The sequence below is a fragment of the Mesoplodon mirus genome (genome assembly GCF_964341445.2).
Source record: "Mesoplodon mirus genome assembly, chromosome: 4".
In the NCBI taxonomy this organism is placed as follows: domain Eukaryota; kingdom Metazoa; phylum Chordata; class Mammalia; order Artiodactyla; family Ziphiidae; genus Mesoplodon; species Mesoplodon mirus.
In genome coordinates, this window is record NC_138979.1 from 97147232 (window position 1) to 97166627 (window position 19396).

The window sequence follows — 19396 nt, forward strand, 5'->3', positions numbered from 1 at the left end:
TTTAGCGATTTCTTATTCTTTATCTCGATTGTGCCTTTGAACTGTTTCCCATAATATATAGGTATTTTTCAGGGACTGTAACAGTGGGGACAAAAACACTGAACTCTCTGGCAGACTGACGCTTGCTCATATACAGGCAGGTAGAAACTTGTCTTCCAGTGACTGACTGAATGTCATGTGGAAGAAGATAGGAGTGGGAATGGAGAGATTCAGGTTCCGGTGCTGGCCGTGGGACTGTAACTCTCACTTTCATGGGCAAGCCCCTGCCCTTCTAGAGAGGCCTTGGTGTGCTCACATTTAGAAGGAGAGGTTTGGCTTGGAGGAGCTCCAGTGTTCATTCCAGGTCTGAAGTTCTATTATGTGTCACCTGCAGCGTAGCAGGTATTTGTCTAGTAAATGTTGCCATGTTTCTTTTTCAGATGTGTGGCAATCTAGGCAAAGTCTTCCCCACTAACATTGTAAAATTTGTTTTAACTCATGGAATGGGTTAAAAAAAAATCCATGCATAGTATAATTCATAGACTAAAGCTCTAGCTACCAAGGTTTTTGACCCTTTGTCAGTCCCATGTTGGGCCTTTTCAAGGATGTTTTTAACTTGTCTGTGAGGCTAAAATGAAGATTCTACTTGGTGTGTATCCATGAAGGCATTATTTAACAACTCATATTTTAAAATATCAGGATCTTTTCATCAGTGTACTTGTTGGGTAACCTGTTCAAAACGCAGATGAATGTTGGCCACTCCATTTACTGCTCTTCTCTGGGGAGAAGATGTATTGTATGGTTTGTAATCTTAGAACTCTTGCTTTCATGAATATCAAGGATTATAGACTCCGAAGACAGTCTGTTTAGTTAATTAAAGCCGAAAAATCCCAACAAAAGGTTTACATGTTCTCCGTTTTACATTCGCCTTAAACTAGGCTTTTTGGATGTTCTATGTGGGTTATTGTAAAGTGTTTTGTTGCTGAAGTTCTTTGAGTAAGATGCCCTCATTTTTTTTCTTTATTTTTCAGGAACAAACACATGAAGTAGTAAAGGGAAAGGAGTTTATAGAATAGTTTAGAATGCATTTCAATAGGTGCCTTAGCAATGGTAAATTATCTTTTTTCTAGGGAAGGTATCTCTTTAATTATTAAACTCAGCTGATATTCAATAATATCCCACCAAGAAGATTGCATTTGCAACCAAAAAGCAGTACTTCTTCCAAATGTGATGAGTGGAATTAAATCTTGCCATTTATAAGGATTGTTATCTTTGTCTTTGAATCCGTATTTGGTAGTCTGGTGGATCTTTAATGAGGAAAATTTAGTTTCTAAAATTCTCTGTTTTGTAACATGTATAAGTTGATATTGTAATTTTGTGTTTCATGGCACAAGTTTCAATGACCCACAGAAAAATCTGTTTGACAGTGTATATGAGGAGGGTACACTTTGATTCCAGGAATGGAAACCTGGGGTGGGGGGCTGGGATTTTGTTCCTGAATGGCCTCTCTCTGCCCTCAAAGTTATAGAAACCAAGGAATATGGCCCAGCTATGCCAAAGAACTTGATGGAGAAATTTTTTGAAGGTGAATGAAATGATTTAAAAATGTTAGTACAGGTGTAAAATATTCTATAAAACACTAAATACAATAGGGATTATTTTGCTACTTGATAAGTTTACCTGTGGATCCAGAAGCATTTTGATGGAGTTATTGCTTATGCTCAAATTAATCTTCCTCCATTGATGCCAGTTTGATTAATTTTGTGGTGTCACAAAGAAAGCTACAAGAACTGCTTAATTATTGTGTAGCTTTTTCTGTCTCTGTGAGGGGGGAAAAATGTACTGTTTAGATGTGCCTGTCAAGGTTCCTCTAAATTATAAGGCTATGTACTTAAACCTCACTGAAGGTTTAGAAGAAAGTATTCTTTCTGTACAGGAGTGCTTACTTGATGTAAGTACAAAACATTTATTTTGGTTTTCTTCCCTGTGTTATATGTGGGTATACTCTTTCTTTTCCATAAAGATCTCATAGATTTTTTTTCTTAGTGAATTTTGTGTCTTTGTGAAATCATTTTGTTACCTTTCTCTTTAGTCACATGTGGTATACTGATATGTTGATGTGTTCTGTTTTGTCTTTAGTGTTTCTTATTCTTTATATATCTTTGGATCAACTGTAATACAGCTAATTCTCAAAATGATTTTTCAGTTACCTTTGTGAGCAGGTGATCAATAAGTCAAGGTCTTGGTTGTTAATATCAGTATCATGATAACTTTTCATTGGACTAGAATATTTTCCTCTTGTTGCATCTTTAAAGAACCAAATGGACTGAGAATACCTGTAAACAAACAATCCAGTGAATGTTAGAAATATGTTATGTGGGTGAGGAAGCGTCCCCCTTCCCCACCTCACGGACCCCACTTCCATTCCCAAATGTGACTTCACCAAAACTCAGTTAACAGTTGAGGCATTCCTTTCAGACCTTTCTTAGAATATTTTTATTTAACTTTCACCATATGCATTTTGTTTAAGAATGTTTTTTGATTATAAATGTAATACCCAGATGTTTTATAGCTACATTTCATTTATGTTATTCTAATGGCAGAGAAACTGGGGAGGGGACCTTCCATAGACTAAGAAGCAGCTCATTTTTTTTTCCTCCAGGGCTTTATAGAGTATTTAATATCTTTAAACTCAGTCATTTCATAATTTTACGGGATTGATTTACACACTGTGGAGGGACTCGGTTAGCTTACTAATCGATCTGGTGCTTAACTTTTAAAGAGAAGACATTATAAGCAGTCTGTTGACTCTTTAGTAACATAATATATGAATCTTATTATTACAAATTTTAAGCCATTATATTGGGATTTGAACAAAGACATTTATAGATATTGAAGTTCAACAAATTAGACAATTCATTTGTCTCTTTATCATGGTTTATCTTGAAACTTGAGTGAATTTATCTAGTTGTTATAAGACATAATACTAAAGATGTAATTTTTCTAGGAAAATAGAGAGCAAGGTCATGTGCTTTTACGTCAGTTTTAGAGTTATGCTTTTGACAGTGCTTTATCTGTAAAACCCTGAGTCTTACAGCTTCTTTTTACTCAACTGTTTATAAGAGCCAACCATGGTATATCTTTTCATCATTGGAACTGGACGGCTGTCTACTAATTAGTCACTCCCCAAGAGGTTTCTATCACATTATTGGAGCTTTTAAGGGCTTCTAGGCCACCTGCTGCTGCTGCTACCCTTATCACCTGGGCAAAGCGCATCTGGCTACTCAGATTCCCTCGGGGGGTGTCTGATTGTCAAGTTCTCCAGGTCTGATTACTGGTAGAATCCGTAACATGATACAACATGATACCATGATCGTACCATTATTATGATTTGCTGTGTTTGCCTAAAGAAATTTTAAAATCCTGTTTTATGTGTACTTGAATCTAAGACCTTTGTAGAAGAAGGTAAAGCCTTTTAATATAAATCCTGATGTTTATGTGTTTCCCTTTCCCCAAGTGAAATGATGAACGTAATTCCTGTGGAATTTAAGACATTGACTACATAGAGAAATTAGGAACTTCTTTGACTTCTACAGTCAAAATCACTCGTTCCAAGGCAGCTTTGGTTTGGCATCTTGTGTTTAAGCCAATGTGATATCGACGCTGACCTTCCTGTCTCAGTTGCAGCAGTTACTCACAGACCTTCCTCACGATATGCTGGATGATGATGACCTGTCCTCCCCCGAACTCCACTATTCGGACTGCAGTGAGGATGGCAGAGAGGAAGAGTAAGGACCCAAAATCTCTTTCACTTGTATATCACAATTCTATGTCTTTTTCTTTAGATTCTCTTGCAGGCAATAATACTGGATATGATTATAAAATTGTAGACTAATCCTTAAACTTTTAGATGAAGTTTGGAGGGAAAACACGTTAAAATCTTGGGCTTCTTTGGGCTTCCCTGGTGGCGCGGTGGTTGGGAGTCCGCCTGCCGATGCAGGGGACGCGGGTTCGTGCCCCGGTCCGGGAAGATCCCGCATGCCACGGAGCGGCTGGGCCTGTGAGCCATGGCTGCTGAGCCTGCGCGTCCGGAGCCTGTGCTCCGCAACAGGAGAGGCCACAGCAGTGAGAGGCCCACGTACCGCAAAAAAAAAAACAAATCTTGGGCTTCTTTGTGATGTCTATGTCCAAATAAATGATAGGCTCTAATCTAAAGTATTGATTTTTCTCAAGACCACATCATTCTGAGCAATTGGCGATGAACTGGAATGAGCATCAAGTGCTGCCTAAATCTCCAAGTGTAAATGTAAGTATCTGGTGTGATAATGACTTTGATGAGGGTGGGAACAGTGCTTTTCTTTTACTCTTGTTATCTAATAGGACTATAATGAGATTCGGGATGTGTATATTGGAGAGAAAAGTGGCAATGGCTGGGAAGAGAATCAAAGTAGAACTGAAGACCAGCATCCTGGGTATCATCCTGAAGGAGGTGGAGATGAAGGTGGTAGTGGTTATAGTCCTCCAAGTATATATGAACAGACTGATTTATATCACCTTCCTGAAAACTTCAGGCCATACACCAACGGTCAGAAGCAGGAATTTAACAGCCAACCAACCAATGTAATCACATTTTCTGATCCTCAGAGGAATCATTTTCAGGTATTGTAAGAACTTGACTTTACTTTCAAGAATTTGTGTATGTGTGTACACGCATTTGCTGTGTGTGTGTGATTAAGAAATATTCGTAAGTGCAACAGTAAGATTTAAGTACAAATATTGCTGAGAGTGCATTTATTCAGGCTCATGCTGAATTAGTCATGCTGTTTTCTGTTTACAATTGAATTAAGTAACCTTAAATGAGAATTTTAAAATAGAGACTTTGTGGAAACAATTAAACATTAAAAGTTGAGTCTGTCAAAGAATAGCCATCTCCATTTATTGCTGCTTCTGGCTTCTACCATTTACTACGCTCCAGTGAAAAGCTACATTCAGGTATCCTGATATAGTTTGAAAGCAGTTAATCCTAGATGACACCAGTCAGTTACCTTGATTGTCTCCCTCATCACCCTTATCACAGATTTTGGGTCAAATACTTCAAAGCTGATATCTGTTTTGTGATGATATAGCAGTAGACAGGATGAATGTTGAGGAAAGGAATAGTGTTTTTTCCTCCCTGGGAGAGTTTGATGAAGCAAGGCCTTAGGGTACAGTTAGCTGCTTCTTAGACTTTCTCAATGACAGTGAACGCCTCATTTTGCCAATAGATATTCTGTGTCACCTGATGACAGGATAAGTTTTTGGTCCTTTTAAGGTGGTTATTTTCTCTTACTTCCATCTTTATAAAATATTATTCATTCCACAAAAGTTATTGAGTATTTATTACATATGAAGCATTGTTATCAGGTTCTTGTTATTGCATATGTGCATTTCCACGATGTTGGCATCATCTAAATCATTATTAAATATTTATATACAATCTTACTGGAATTCTTGAGTGTTATTTATGGAATTGGCCCCATTATATGCTCAAAAGTACAATTGCAGGCTTTCAACGAACAGTGTTAAATAACAATAGTGCTATTTTTAAGCAAAGATGTATGTATAAAATTTGTAATTGTACCACAATTAAGTTCTCTAACAAAACTAACTTGTCTAATTCAGATAATTTTTGAAGCAAAGACCAAATCCTAATTGTCAATTTCATTTATCATCTTGTAATAGCAATTTGGTATGTCACAAGGTCCCAGTTGTCAAGCTTTGGAATCATATAAAGTGACATATAAACCTTATCAGTCTTCTGCCCAGAATAATGGCTCACCAGCCCAGGACACTGCAGGAAGTGACACATTTGAAGGCCTGCAACAGCAATTTTTAGGAGCTAATGAAAGTAGGTATCAAGTTTATATTTATTTCTTAATCACATAATTGGAGAACTTTGAGCACTTTGAGCATGTTCAAGAATTATTATTTTTTTAAGTATGATAATGGAATTTTTTTAAAGAGTTGTATTTTAATAGATATATTCTGAAGTATTTATGAATTAACTGATAATGAAGTCTAGAACTGACTTCAAATATCATGTTGTTGGGGGTAAGTTTGGGTGGGGATATAGATAAAGCAAGACTGGCCATGAATTCACAGTCGTTGAATCTAGGAGACAGATTCATGGGATTCATTGTATTCTTCCCTCTACCTTCTTATATATTTGAAATTTTCCTTAATGAAAAATTAAAATAAATTTTCTCAGCTGTATTATATTTTAGTCATTCTAGTTGGTTAAGACTTCATTAACTTCATATATTTTTTTAACTGAAATCTAATTTGGAAAGTGAAATGTAGTTTTCCTTTCAATCTTAGATTTTTCGTTATATAGAAATGTAATTTAGTAAGTCAACCACTATCTTAATTTTTTCTTTTGGTTTTTAGAGTTTTACTGTAATAGGCAACTGTGATATAAATTACTTTATACTCAAAATTAAAACTAGACTTACATCTCAGGTTTAGTCATGTGACACTTGCCAAAATAATTTCTTTTACATAGTGTATGTATCAATATGAATGAGAAAAGTGCTACTAGAGAATTTCGAGGAGATCTAAACATTCAAAACCAAACTTGTACCTGACTAACCTGAATCAGTGTTTTCATATGTCCAACTTTTGTTATCATACTCTCTGGCATGTGAAATGACTTCCAGTTGTTGTGCATGTTGAAGAGCCACTGTGATTCTAGAGTGTGACAGCAAGTTTTTTCTTTGTTTGTTTTACATTTAAGAAGCGGGCGAAAGGTATATTGGATGTTCTGGGTTTCTGGCACTGTGCCAACGAGAAAACTGGACTTAGTGGCCCTAACTTCATGGTGCTGCTTCCATCTCGTGCTTAGACTGTAGGATAGTTACTGGGGAGGCGGCCAGAATGCCCTTTCCCCCAGGGAGTCATCAGCAAATGTGGGGGGATAGCCTCTCTTTTTCCTGAGTTTTTGTGGAAGTGGATAGTGTGTTTGGCATAACTGTTTTGGGGTTGAGTAAATAAGTATCCCAACAGTGGCCTGATACCTTGGTGTTACTCTTTCAGTTCTGCTGTGTTCAGTTACATTTATAGCTCCTGGTTGTTTGCATATATCACCTTTCATCACTTCCTTAGCAGTCTGCATTTTATCATGTTGATTTATTTTTTGTTTAAGTCAGTTACACATTTGCCTAAATTTGACATTTGGAAGTTAATTAAATAACTTAATGGTAGTGCCTAATTTAGTGATTATAGCTTCTTAGTAACAGTAGTTTAAAAAATTGAGTTTGAAGAGAGGAGTGGCTTGTAGACTGTGTTAATTCCTGGGCTAGCCCTGTTCTAAGGCCCAAGAGGAGTTTGACTTGTAACAGAGTTTTCAGTCTTCAATTTTTGGGGGTTTAACCATGTCTTTTTTTAAACAGAAGACTGTTTTATTTGTTAGCATGTAGAAGCATTGTTCTTGTAGGAAATGAAAAATATTTGTCATTGTGTAGTTGAAGGATTATCCTTCTCCTACGAATCACGTTTTTCTTTTTTCCCCCAATGATTTTTAAGTGGTCCTTAAAATGACTTTGTTTCTGAAAGAAGACCTCAAAATTCTTTATTAATCTATTCTTTAATTTATTAATTCAGCAGTTCTGTGCCAGTATAAATATGCATTCATTCCTGTTTAAAATAAAATAGTTTAAGAAGGATGTCTAGAAATTTTCTTTGAAAATGGTTTTATAGAAGTTGATGTACTTTTATTTTTTCAATTTTATGAGAGCATGGAACTCTATTCCTTTGCAATTGATATATACTTCCTTTTCTTTTTCATTTTTTTTTTTTTTTTTCTGGCCATGCCGCACAGCTTGCGGGATCTTAGTTGCCCAACCAGGGATTGAACCCATGCCCTCGGAGGTGAAGGCACGGGGTCATAACCACTGGCCCACCAGAGAATTCCCTATACTTATTTTTCATTAGCCAAAATGGTAGCGATTCAGAGTTATACACCAAACTAGTGACTTTTCAAACTTTTCTGGAAGGGACCATAGTAAGAAGAACAATTTTTACATTGTGATGTGGTCTATAATATATATCTATATAAATATTATGTAAATGAAACAGAAGTTTCACATAATAATACCTATTTCTACTACGTGATACACTCTGATATATTCTATTTAATCTTGTTACCAAACCAAAACTTGGGTCTGCTCGCCCAAGTGTAGTAAAGCCAATCTACTGACACCGGGTTGTGGTGAGGGAAAGTGCAGCATTATTGTAAGGTGCCATACAAGGAGTTTGGGCTTTCTGAGCATCAGCTGTCCCGGACTTCTTGTATGGCACCTTACAGTAAACGCTGCACTTTCCTTCACCAGAACCTGGTGTCAGTAGATTGGCTTTACTGTGTGTGGGTGAGCAGACCCAAGTTTTGGTTTGGTAACATTTTTTATTAAAAATGCTAGTCACAATCTGCTGAATTGATTTCATGATACTCTGATGAGTTGTATTTGCAGTTTGAAAAACATTGTCCTAAATGTTGTCCTAAATGACCACAAATTTATATTTTGATATGCTTTTATCTAATAAATTGTCTTTAATTCCAAAGCAGACTCTGTAGAAAATATGCAGATTATTCAACTACAGGTTCTTAACAAAGCAAAGGAGAGACAACTAGACAATTTAGCTGAAAAGTTAAATGCAAGTGAACGTCAAATTAGATATCTGAATCACCAGCTTCTGATAATCAAAGGTAAGATAACAACTGTTGGGTGCTGTCATGTATGAGGTCAGTTGGGCTAGATAGCTTGTTTTCAATAACCTCATTTTAAATAAGAAGCTTAGAGAGGTTGATGTACTTGGTCAGGGGCTCAGAGTGAATTAGTCAGCACGAAACAAAAATCCAGGACTTTTGACCCATTGCCTTGGATTTCTCTCCAGAATGTACATTTTGAGGTCCTCATTATTTCCCTTCTTTCTATTCTGTTAGGATCAGTGAACATTATTTAAATATGCTGATAGCATTCCATCCTAAAAAGTTGTTGTGTCCTTATATGGTTTACCTCCATTTCCCAAAGAGACTTGTGTTTAGTTTGCAGTACATTTTCTGAGCCTACAAATTAGCATAATGTTTTAATCCAAGTAAGAGTCTGTGATCCTGAACTGCTTTGGGAGTGCCAAGGAGAAAATGCAGTCATCTCTGGGAGAAGCACATAGTGTAAACACAGATTTCAACTTATAATTAATTGCTTGCTCTTTGTGCTTTCTGTAGTTTTGGTCAGTGTTGAACTTTGCTTTGTAGAATAATTTTGTGACTGAACTCCAGCTCATTTCAGACTTGATAGTGAAAAGATCTCTTTCTGTAATTCTCATGAAATTTATTTTGTGAGAACTTATGAACTGTTACAATAAAGTATGTGGTAAGAATATAAGATTAGGTGAATTTAAGCGTTCATTGCAAGTATGTATAGAAAGTAATTTGTCCTCAGATTCCTTCTTCGATTAGCAGGTGTTTGTCATATCTATGTAGCTTCTCAAGTAACAAATACTGAAATGATTGTTAGGGGACCTTTTGGTCCTCAAAGGGATACATTAAGACTTTTGAAGAGAGTGGTTCCTGTTCTGTAAAATTAAAAAAAAAAAATTTTTGGTGTCACTCACATTTGTTTTTGAAACCTTTCTAGTTTTCTCGAAATCAAGTGAAGTTCATTATCTGAATTGAATTAAATACTACAACATTTATGTGATATAGATCTGATATTTGATAGAGATTGTGACAATTAGGGTCCCTCTACAGTAACATATTATTTATATAAAATTTTTAAATACTCTAGATGAAAAGGATGGTTTGGCCCTCAGCCTTCAAGAATCACAGAAACTCTTTCAGAATGGAAAAGAAAGAGAAATTCAGCTTGAAGCACAAATAAAAGCACTGGAGACCCAAATACAAGCATTAAAAGTCAATGAAGAACAGGTAAATATTTGATCTTCATTACTTAGGGTAAACAGTTGTTTCTTACAATGAAATGTTAGTTACTTAACGTTTGGTATTGTGGGACTAAATTTAGAACTTGGACGTTTACACCTTCTTCTACCATAAGCCTGCATTCCTTTCCCTTTCCTTGGAGGAGTGGGTCTCCCATCCACGTAGTCATCTATACACCAGAAATCGGGGGGTGGCGAGACCTCAGCTCCTCTGCTCCCCTTCGTCCAACCAGCCACTATGTTCTGTTGGGTCTCCTCATTTCTGTCTACGTGTCCCTAATTCAGGATTTTACCATTTTTGCAAAAGTCTCTTAACTAGTCTGTAATGTTTTAGCCCTTCTCCTAACTCTTTCCTCTGGCCATCTGAGTAATCTTTCTAAAGTACAGTTGTAGTTATATCTTTCCCTTGCTTAAAGCCTTTCAATGACCCTGCTTTACTTGTGCAGTGAAGTATCGTGTCGAGATGACTGTCTGATCCTTCCCTTTCTCTTCTCTTACTCTTCTCAAACTCTCCTCAAACTCAACAGTCTGTCTGTTGTTTTTATGTACTCGTATGTACTGTCTCCTGTCTCTGGAATGCCCTTTCCTCAACACACTGCTATTTCATGAACAAGCCCATGCTCAAGCGTTTTCTTTTCCTAAGTTTTTCCTGTTTTCTTCCCCAAGCCACATGATCACATCTGTTATAACAGATCTAGAACATCTTGAAGGCAAGAATGGGTGGCCCTCATCTTAGTTACCCCACCATAAGCCCACTGCCTGGCACATAATAGGTGGTCAGTACAGTGTTCAAAACTGACCTAACCTGTGTATTTCTTTTTCCTTATGTTTCTCTGTTCTTGCTCTGGTACTATCATGAGTATAGCTTTATGTTGTGTTTTGGAATTTGGTAAACAAGGGCTACCCTGACTATTAAAATATTTAGTAGCTCTTTTTCACATCTTTTCTTCTAGATCTTGCAAATCAACTTCTCATGCTTTATAAAAAATCTTGTTGGGATTTTGATTAGTGAGGCATTGTATTTACCATTTTATGGATGGTGAACCAAGTCTTGGAGAGGTCAAATTACTTTTCCAGGATTACAAAGCCAGTTACTGACAAAGCATCAGAACCTAAATTTTCTAACCCCAACAGACTTGCCTTTAAAGTGGTGGCACATGCTTTGATTAATGAGATGGGTGGCCATTTGACTGTGGGAAATAGTCACAGTCATTGATAACCAAGCCTGGTGGTGGTTGATTCATGAGAGTAATACCATTTTGGTGGTTAAAAATGAAAGTGACTTGGTTTTAGATGAGATTTGTGGCTAGTTCTGAGGATGGTTAAATGGAAAATGTTAAAGAATGTTGTCTCATGTCTGGTTGCTTCTCGTCCTTAAGCTCTCAGCTAAAAACAAGAGAGGACTTCCCATCCACCTTACATCTCAAGTAGCCTGTTGCTTCACATTCTTACTCCCCTTTACTGTGTCATATTTTATCACTCTATTTTAAAAATATCTGAAATTATCTCTTTTGTTTACTTGTTATTGTCTGTCTTTTCTCACCAGAAAGTAGTAGGACTTTAGACCTTGGCTGTTTTGTCATCATGTCCTTAAGTGCTTGGAACCCTGCCTGGCACAAAGTGTCCACCTTATTTACTGAACAAATGAATGAATGTCTTAAGCAGTTAAAGTGGTATTTGGGTAAATAGGCAATCTCTGGAACAGAATGAAGAAGAGGCCTCATTTGAAATTTTAATTTTGTGTGTAATATAGATTATCATCATTTTAAACTTTTTGAAAAATGGTAATTATTAAAGAGTCGAATTGCTTTTATGTCGTAACCTACATGATCTTTTGGTAATCTTTTTATACGTTAGAAATTACATTTATAAAAAATAAAGTAGCATAAATTTAAAAAGCAACAGAATCACCAAGTGTATTAGTTTTCTATTGCTGCTGTAACAGATCACCACACACTTAGTGGCTTAAAACAGCACAGATTTATTACCTTACAGGCAGAAGGTCAAGTCTGATGTGGATCTCACTGGGCTACAATCAAGGTGTCAGTAGTGCTGTGTGGCTATCTAGAGACTCTAGGGGAGAATCCTTTTTTTTTTTTTTTGCCTTCTCCAGCTTCTAGAGGCCACCTGCATTCCTTGGTGTACGGCCCATTTCCATCTTCAGAGCCAGAAGTTACTGGTTCTGACTTTTCTGCCTCAGTTTTCCTCATTTAAGGACCCTTCTGTGTACATTGGGTCCACCCTAGTAATCCAGGACAATCTCCTTACTTTAAGGTTATCTGATTAGCAACTTTAATTCAGTCACAACCTTAATTTCCCCTTGCTATGTAACATAACATATTCACAGGTTTCAGGGGTTAGGACATGGGCATCTTTTCGGAGCCATTATTTAACCTGCTACACAATTATTTCATAACAACTATACAGTTACAGTTTTCAAAACTTTCTTTTTAGTAAGTGACCATTGACAGGTTTCATCAGTCTCTCAAACAGTTGTCATTCTTCTATGACCTAACGATTGGATTTCCCCCTACACTTGGAGCAAAGAGGGATGCAAACAGCACTGGGTCCGGTATAGAAACAGCAGATTCCTTGCCTGGTACCTATGTTGCCATCATTTGCACATAATCCTCTGTCACTCTCCTCAAACAACTACAGGTTTTTTTTTCTCCGTGAATAATGTTTCCAGCAACCACGGGCCTGGTGGGTCCCAGCTAGTGAAGTCTTAAGGAACTAGAGCCACCATGGGGAGACCCTTTCTTCTCTACTTTCATTTAATTAAGCGTGGTTGATTTTTAGAGCTAAAATTCATAAAGAGAGCACAGTCAAAATACCGTAAGCATAGGTGTCCTGTGTGTATTTACTAGATGATTAAGAAGTCCAGAACAACTGAAATGGCTCTGGACAGCCTGAAGCAGCAGCTGCTGGACCTGCGTCATTCGGAATCACTTCAGCATGCGAGGGAGCAGCATGAGAGCATCGTTATGGGCCTCACAAGGAAGTATGAAGAGCAAGTGCTGTCCTTGCAAAGGAAATTGGATGCTACAGTTACTGCACTTAAAGAACAGGTTGGGATGATTTCAAATGAGCAACTGTTATAAACACGCAAAGCTGGTTATTTTTTATAACTGACATTTTACAATTCATCATATAGAAATGCTGGATGTTTGCAGTAGGTGTATGAGTATAATTTAAAAGTCCAAAGAGTTTTATCTATGAATGTGCCTTCAAGACATACTATTGGAATTCCTCCCTCTTACAGGATTGGTTAGTACTTTCTCAGTTCTCACATTACTAGTTCTTCGTTTGTCGAGTATTTGTGCATATTGTTCATATGACCTCAAAAAATCCGGACTGAAAGGAAGGAGTGTCTGGGAGCTAGCCTGGACTTGAGAGGTTGTCCTGGGAGCTAACCAGGAGGAGAAGGCTTTTCTTGGGTCTCCCAGTGTTTTGGTTATTAACCTGTCAATAAAGATTTTCTAGATCTTGGGAGAAGAGTTAATTTGGAGAATAGTGTAATCAATAGGGAAGAGATTCTGATCTAAAAATCATTTAGATATGAAACTCGAACATATTTCACAGTTTTTATTTTACCTTTGCCCCAAAGAGAATAAAATGTTGTAAGCTGAGGGTGAGTCAGATAGTGGGTTTGCTTGTGCTCCAAAACCCCAGGGAATCAGTTGAATGAATAACATTTCAGAGATCATTTTTCTCAATGTAATTTCAGAATTAATTTAACCCAAGGAAAGAAGAGAAGAATAATAAGATGTGAGGGTCTGGAAAATCCCACCACACTTAAAATTCACACTGATTTGGGTTGTTCTTTCTTATTTATACAGCTGACTCTGAATTTTTCCATGATTTAGGTAGAGCTATATAAGATTGTGTTATTGGCAATAATAATTGTATACCATTTCATTTTATTTTACTTTCATATGTGTTTATGTTTTTATTAGACTTATTTTCCTACATAAGGTTTTTTATTCTTTTTATGTAGAAAAATATTGTGAATTTGATCAGTGTGAAGGATATATACGGGTGGGGAAAGACAAAGCCTGTGACAAATTATTAAGTCTACTTTATATAATATTTTAAACAAATGGAATTTGAGATATGGTTTTACTAAGCTTGTCTGTGTTTGGGTAGCAGCATGAAAGTTGGACGGGGAGAGTGGTGCCTCCTTGCATGACGAGAGGAGTGGAGTCTGGTGGCTCTTCCATGCTGGGTTGAGGATCTCTCCATTCTCTGCTGACGTGGGCACAATTACACAGGGACAGGCTGGGAGCAATTCCTAGTGTGTTCAAGCCCTGTGCCTGCTCCATTCTCTTTTCTCACCTCCCCCAACCCCTCAATAGAAGAACCCTAGACTAGAACCCTAGACAGAACAAAGTTTTAATTCTGTGCTGACTAGGCTTCAGACCCCTGAACCATACGTTGAAGTTATTGATTAAGGTCTTTTCCACTGTTGCATTCTGTGAGTGATTTTGATTGTTTCTTTTCTTTTCTTTTTTTTGTTTTAAATGGAGCAGAGCATAGCACTGATGTTAGCTTCTGCTTACGGTTGTATAACTGCTTTGCAAAGTGGTGATTCCAAAGTGCCTAGGGTTTTCCTTTCTGGGAATGTTTCTTCTCGTATCCCTTTTGTGCTGTCTATTTGCTATCAGTTGGCTCAGCTATATATATATATATATATATATATATATATATATATATATATATATTTTTTTTTTTTTTTTTTGCGGTATGCAGGCCTCTCACTGTCGTGGCCTCTCCCGTTGTGGAGCACAGGCTCTGGACGCACAGGCTCAGCGGCCATGGCTCACGGGCCCAGCCACTCTGCGGCATGTGGGATCTTCCCGGACCGGGGCATGAACCCGTGTCCCCTGCATCGGCAGGCGGACTCTCAACCACTGTGCCACCAGGGAAGCCCAAAACAACTCTTGAAAAAGAGTAGCAAGGAAATAACTGGGTGATTTAGCAGATGAACTTGAATAAGTTTGCTAATGTTCTGAGTGGCTCTAATGTAGTCACACACAAGTGTGTACCTATGTGTATGACAGTGTAGCAGAGTAGATGTTCACACATTGTTAAGTTTTGCTAGTGACAAGAGATTCTTAACCTGGCATCTCCTAAGGCAGTCCATGACTAGGCTCCAGGGAGCTGATGAATCCTCTGAAATTGTGGGTATGATTTTCTCTTGGGTGTCAGTATATGCAGTTTTTTTGAGAAGACCCATGAGCTTATTCAGATTTTCCAAGAAGTTCATACCGCCCCTTGCAAAAAGTTGAAAATCTCTGCTTTGGGAAAAACTTGTTCTTGGAGGGAAAGGACAAAAATTGTAAACTAGTCATATTATTTCATTTGTTCAGTAAACTTTTACTGAAAACAGCTAAACATCAGGATGTAAACAAGTTTTATGTAGATTTAATTATATTTCGAAAGACAAAACTCAACACAGGGACTACCTTATTCCATGTGATGGGAGAACTAGCAATCCATCGTATAATTATGTTTTTTTGAATTTCTGTGTAACTAGTATATTTTGAGAAAAACATGGTTTGTAAAATTATATTATTAATTTAATGTTTTCCTTAAGTCATCAGCTTTTCTGGTAAAAAGGATTGTACACACCCTCAACATATAGCAGTTCTTTTTATTTTGGCTGAGTTCCTCTTGGGTTTTTTAGTGTGACAGAGAAGATGAGAAGAAATGAGCTTCTTGCAGCTCATAGCATTTCTGCACTGACAGAACTCTAATAGCAAACTATCTCCTAGGCTCTCGCCTCCATACTGTCTCTCCCATTCATAGAAGTGTCATATTCTAAGATCTCTGGTCCTCTGTCCAAACTGCCTTCTGTAGTACTTCCTCCTGATACAGGTTAAGATCTCTGATTATCTCCTCGATGGTATAAAACCTTTATTCACTCTGGTCTTCTTGAAATCTTCAGCTTTTGGTGAAGTCATGGACTTTGGTTTCTATGTTATGACCTTTACCTGATCTATTTTCTAACCTTTTAAAAAACGTTATATGTACTTAAACACTTCCTATTGGCTAAGAGACTCCCACAGACCTCTGTGAGTGTAGACTAATCCTCATTTTTTTTTTTTTGTGCACTGCATATCTGTTCAATTCTATTTGCTCTAGTGGATTCAGCTGTTATCTCTTTATCACTACAATTGTCTCATTCAGTCTTAAAAGACGTCTGCCTCTCTATCAGTCTTGAACTGAGTGTTCTCACTCAGGCTAATCATGGAAAAGATGGAACCATTTGGTTTTTTTTGTTTCTTAGTATTTAAATTGCATAGTTTTATGAGTATAATCTGTTTCCCTGAACTTGTCAACAGGAAACAGAGTAGCTTAATTGATTGTTGCCTAAGACACTTTCTTTCCCCATCCCTGTCCATGTAGCTTGTGGGGATCTTAGTTCCTTGACCAGGGATTGAACCCAGGCCATGGCAGTGAAAGCCCAGAATCCTAACCACTAGGCCACCAGGGAACTCTTAATTGATTGTTGCATATAGTCAAATTATTGCCATGGTCTGCCTCTTCTTTGTAATGGTTTTCATAACTACCTTTTCTTGAACTTTTTTTGGCCAGTTCTCAGTCTCTTGTAAAAGCTATTGTGGCCTCCCTGGCACATAAATGTTAGTTGTCCCCCACCTCTTGCACACACATTCACACTGTCATGAATATTAGCTCATTCGCTGTGTTTGCCATGTTACTTTGGTGCTTTAGAACCAAGCTTTTCAAGCTGGCCTCGGAGTCAGCAGCAGTGTGCCAAGAGGTTTGCACGGTTGAATAAACATGGACCAGTTTCCAGAAGCTTCATTTTGCTCAGAAATTTGGTAGAAAAACTTTAAAGCAAACATGACTGCATTATGAAATAGAATACAAAATTCACATGAATTTTTAAGCTAAAAGAGGAGACTTCAGAGTCCCTTTCCTCTGCTTAAGGAGACTGTTAGTAGTACCCTTATGAGGTGTATTTTCTATCTGTATCCTTAAGGCATTACTGGGCTTTAGATTATGCTATAAATCAGGCCCCACATGCCTTTTCTCTGGTTCAAAGTCCTTTCTTGATATTCCTCTTACTACTTATTTTCCTCAGGCTTTTTCAGGTAACATCAGCCAATTACCTTAATTTACTTCTCTGCCTCTCACATGTGCTGCTATTTGCTTGGAATTCAGCCTGTGTAGCCCTTTTTGAATGAGGGGTGATGATTTCTTCTACCTGGGAATGGGATTCCCATGGCTCATTACTTCCAAACACAGTTTCTTTTTGTAGACATTTGAATATATTATATACATGCTCTAGATTTTCTATATATTTCCATGTATTTCCATACACTCACACATTTATCCTGTCTGTTTTTCTTTGACATTTTTCAAGTGTTTTTTTGTAGCACTCCCTATGTATAAAACACTGCACAGGCACCTTCAAAGAGACTATTAAGAGAAATAAGACATGTAAAAGGTGGAAAGAAAAACATGAGAGAAACAGATCAAGTTTAAAAGAAGTTCAGAAGAGGGAGAGATAATTTTTGGCTGTTCAGAATAGAATGAGCTTTTGGCTGTTCAGAATAGAGTGAGTTTCCATGTGTTTGTATCCTTGCTGACTTGGGATACAAATTCCATGGTTCAAAGTGGTCTGCCTAAATATGTATACATACAGTTATACTGAGACTGTAAAATGCAAATAGGCATGTAATACATTTCCTTTGGCTTGAATAAAATCTAGTTTTAGAACAACAGTGCCTTGTGAATATAGAGCAGAGAGGGACTTTAGAAGCCATCAAATTCAAATTTAACCTTTATTATCGTAATTACAAAAGAAAAAACAGACTGAGAAGCTGATGACTTGATCGTATAAGTGTGTTCTTCTGACTCCCAGTCCTGTGCACTTGACCTTGTAAAAGAGGTGATCCTGCCAGGTGATGATTTTATATTTGACTTAAAATCCAAGTATGTAAGATCATAACTGTTAGTTTAATATTTAATAACTAACTGATCATGAAAATGACTTCTTGGACACTTTTTCTATTTAGGAAGATATTTGCTGTCATTTGAAAGATCAGGTTAAACAACTGGAAAGGAATCAAGAAGCAACCAAATTAGAAAAGACTGAGATCATTAACAGATTGACGAGAAGCCTGGAGGAGAGCCAGAAGCAATGTGCCAACTTGTTGCACTCAGGTTGGTGTCTGCGTGGGTGATGGCTCCCCAGAAGGCTAGTAGAAATATGTGGAGGGCACACAGTAGGATCCGTGAGTTACTATAACAATCCAGAAAAGATCATTGGTGACAAAATTTTTTTTAACATCGTTACTGGTATATATGTATGGAGGTGTGGTGTATTTTCATTAGATAATTTGGAAAACCCAGACAAGTATAAGGTAGAAAATAAAAATAGCCAATAATCCTACTACCCAGAGATAACTGTTGTTAATGTTTAAATGTATTTCCTTCAAGTGAAATGAACACACACATATAGACAGTTCCCTGCTTCTGTACACAGTATATTTTAAAATAAATCAAAGCTGAATGTGAAAAAATTGGACAATAAAATATATGTTAAGATAGGTTCTATACCTGAAAGCTAAAAATGGTCATGAAATCCCACTATATTTTGCTTTTAGACTCTATCTTTGATCATATAGTTCTATCCTTTTATATAACTTCTTTAATTTTTCTTTTCTTCTAAGTGGAGTAGCCGCTTACCTGGTCAGTTGAAGCCCATATGTTACGTTTTTGTCACGCTTAAGATTTCTAGTATGGTCTTCATGGTATTAAGTTTGAGACATATGCTTCCTATCACTTTCAGTAGTACTTTTATTTCTTATTTAATAAAATGATATGAGAGTAAAATGCAAAAAAATAATCAAATGTTTATACAAACACTACTGTACAGACAAAACTGCCTGGTTTGCTGGTGAATAGCTCACACTGAAGATAGCTCAATGATTATTCATCAACTGATGAATAATCAGACCTTGGCATATGATGTCAATCAGACTATTGATACAATGTATGTAAGAGTGGGTTATTCAGAAATTGAAAAGACTGTCTAAATGTGTGTGTGTGGGTTTTGGTGGAGGCAAAATTTTCATCATATTCCATTTAGGTCCCACCTCTGTGTTCAGTTTTGTATCCTTTTGTTTCACATGGCATTACTTACTGAGCCTTTTCCCTTGCCATTAAAGACTTTGAAAATATGATTTTCTTTTGTTGCATTATATGCCATCATTACTTTGCTTAACCATTTTCCAGATGCTCATTTTCTTTTGAGGAAATCCAATAAAGTCCTTTTAAAATGGGAACCTTTTAACCATTTAGAATATTAGGTTACTAGAGCTTCAGAAGTACAATACCAATATGCTTCTTGTACATGTGGAGGTGGGGTTGTGGAAATAAAAGAACTCAGAGAGAAGCGAAAGGCAGCAAGATG

General features: G+C 37.0%; 1 protein-coding gene across 5 annotated transcripts in view; it reads left to right on the top strand.

Moving 5' to 3' along the window:
• The window catches only part of CEP152 (centrosomal protein 152), a 107070-nt gene that overhangs the window by 17980 nt on the left and 69694 nt on the right, over positions 1 to 19396 (top strand). For 3 of the 5 annotated variants that reach the window (XM_082616708.1, XM_082616711.1, XM_082616710.1), the window contains 8 exons: positions 3661 to 3767; positions 4213 to 4285; positions 4360 to 4638; positions 5701 to 5866; positions 8576 to 8719; positions 9801 to 9940; positions 12819 to 13019; positions 17997 to 18144. In XM_082616708.1, the coding sequence (XP_082472834.1) occupies positions 3661 to 3767; positions 4213 to 4285; positions 4360 to 4638; positions 5701 to 5866; positions 8576 to 8719; positions 9801 to 9940; positions 12819 to 13019; positions 17997 to 18144 (1258 nt within the window). The remainder of the gene's footprint in view (positions 1 to 3660; positions 3768 to 4212; positions 4286 to 4359; positions 4639 to 5700; positions 5867 to 8575; positions 8720 to 9800; positions 9941 to 12818; positions 13020 to 17996; positions 18145 to 19396) is intronic. The other 2 variants (XM_082616709.1, XM_082616712.1) reach the window with 1 other exon arrangement.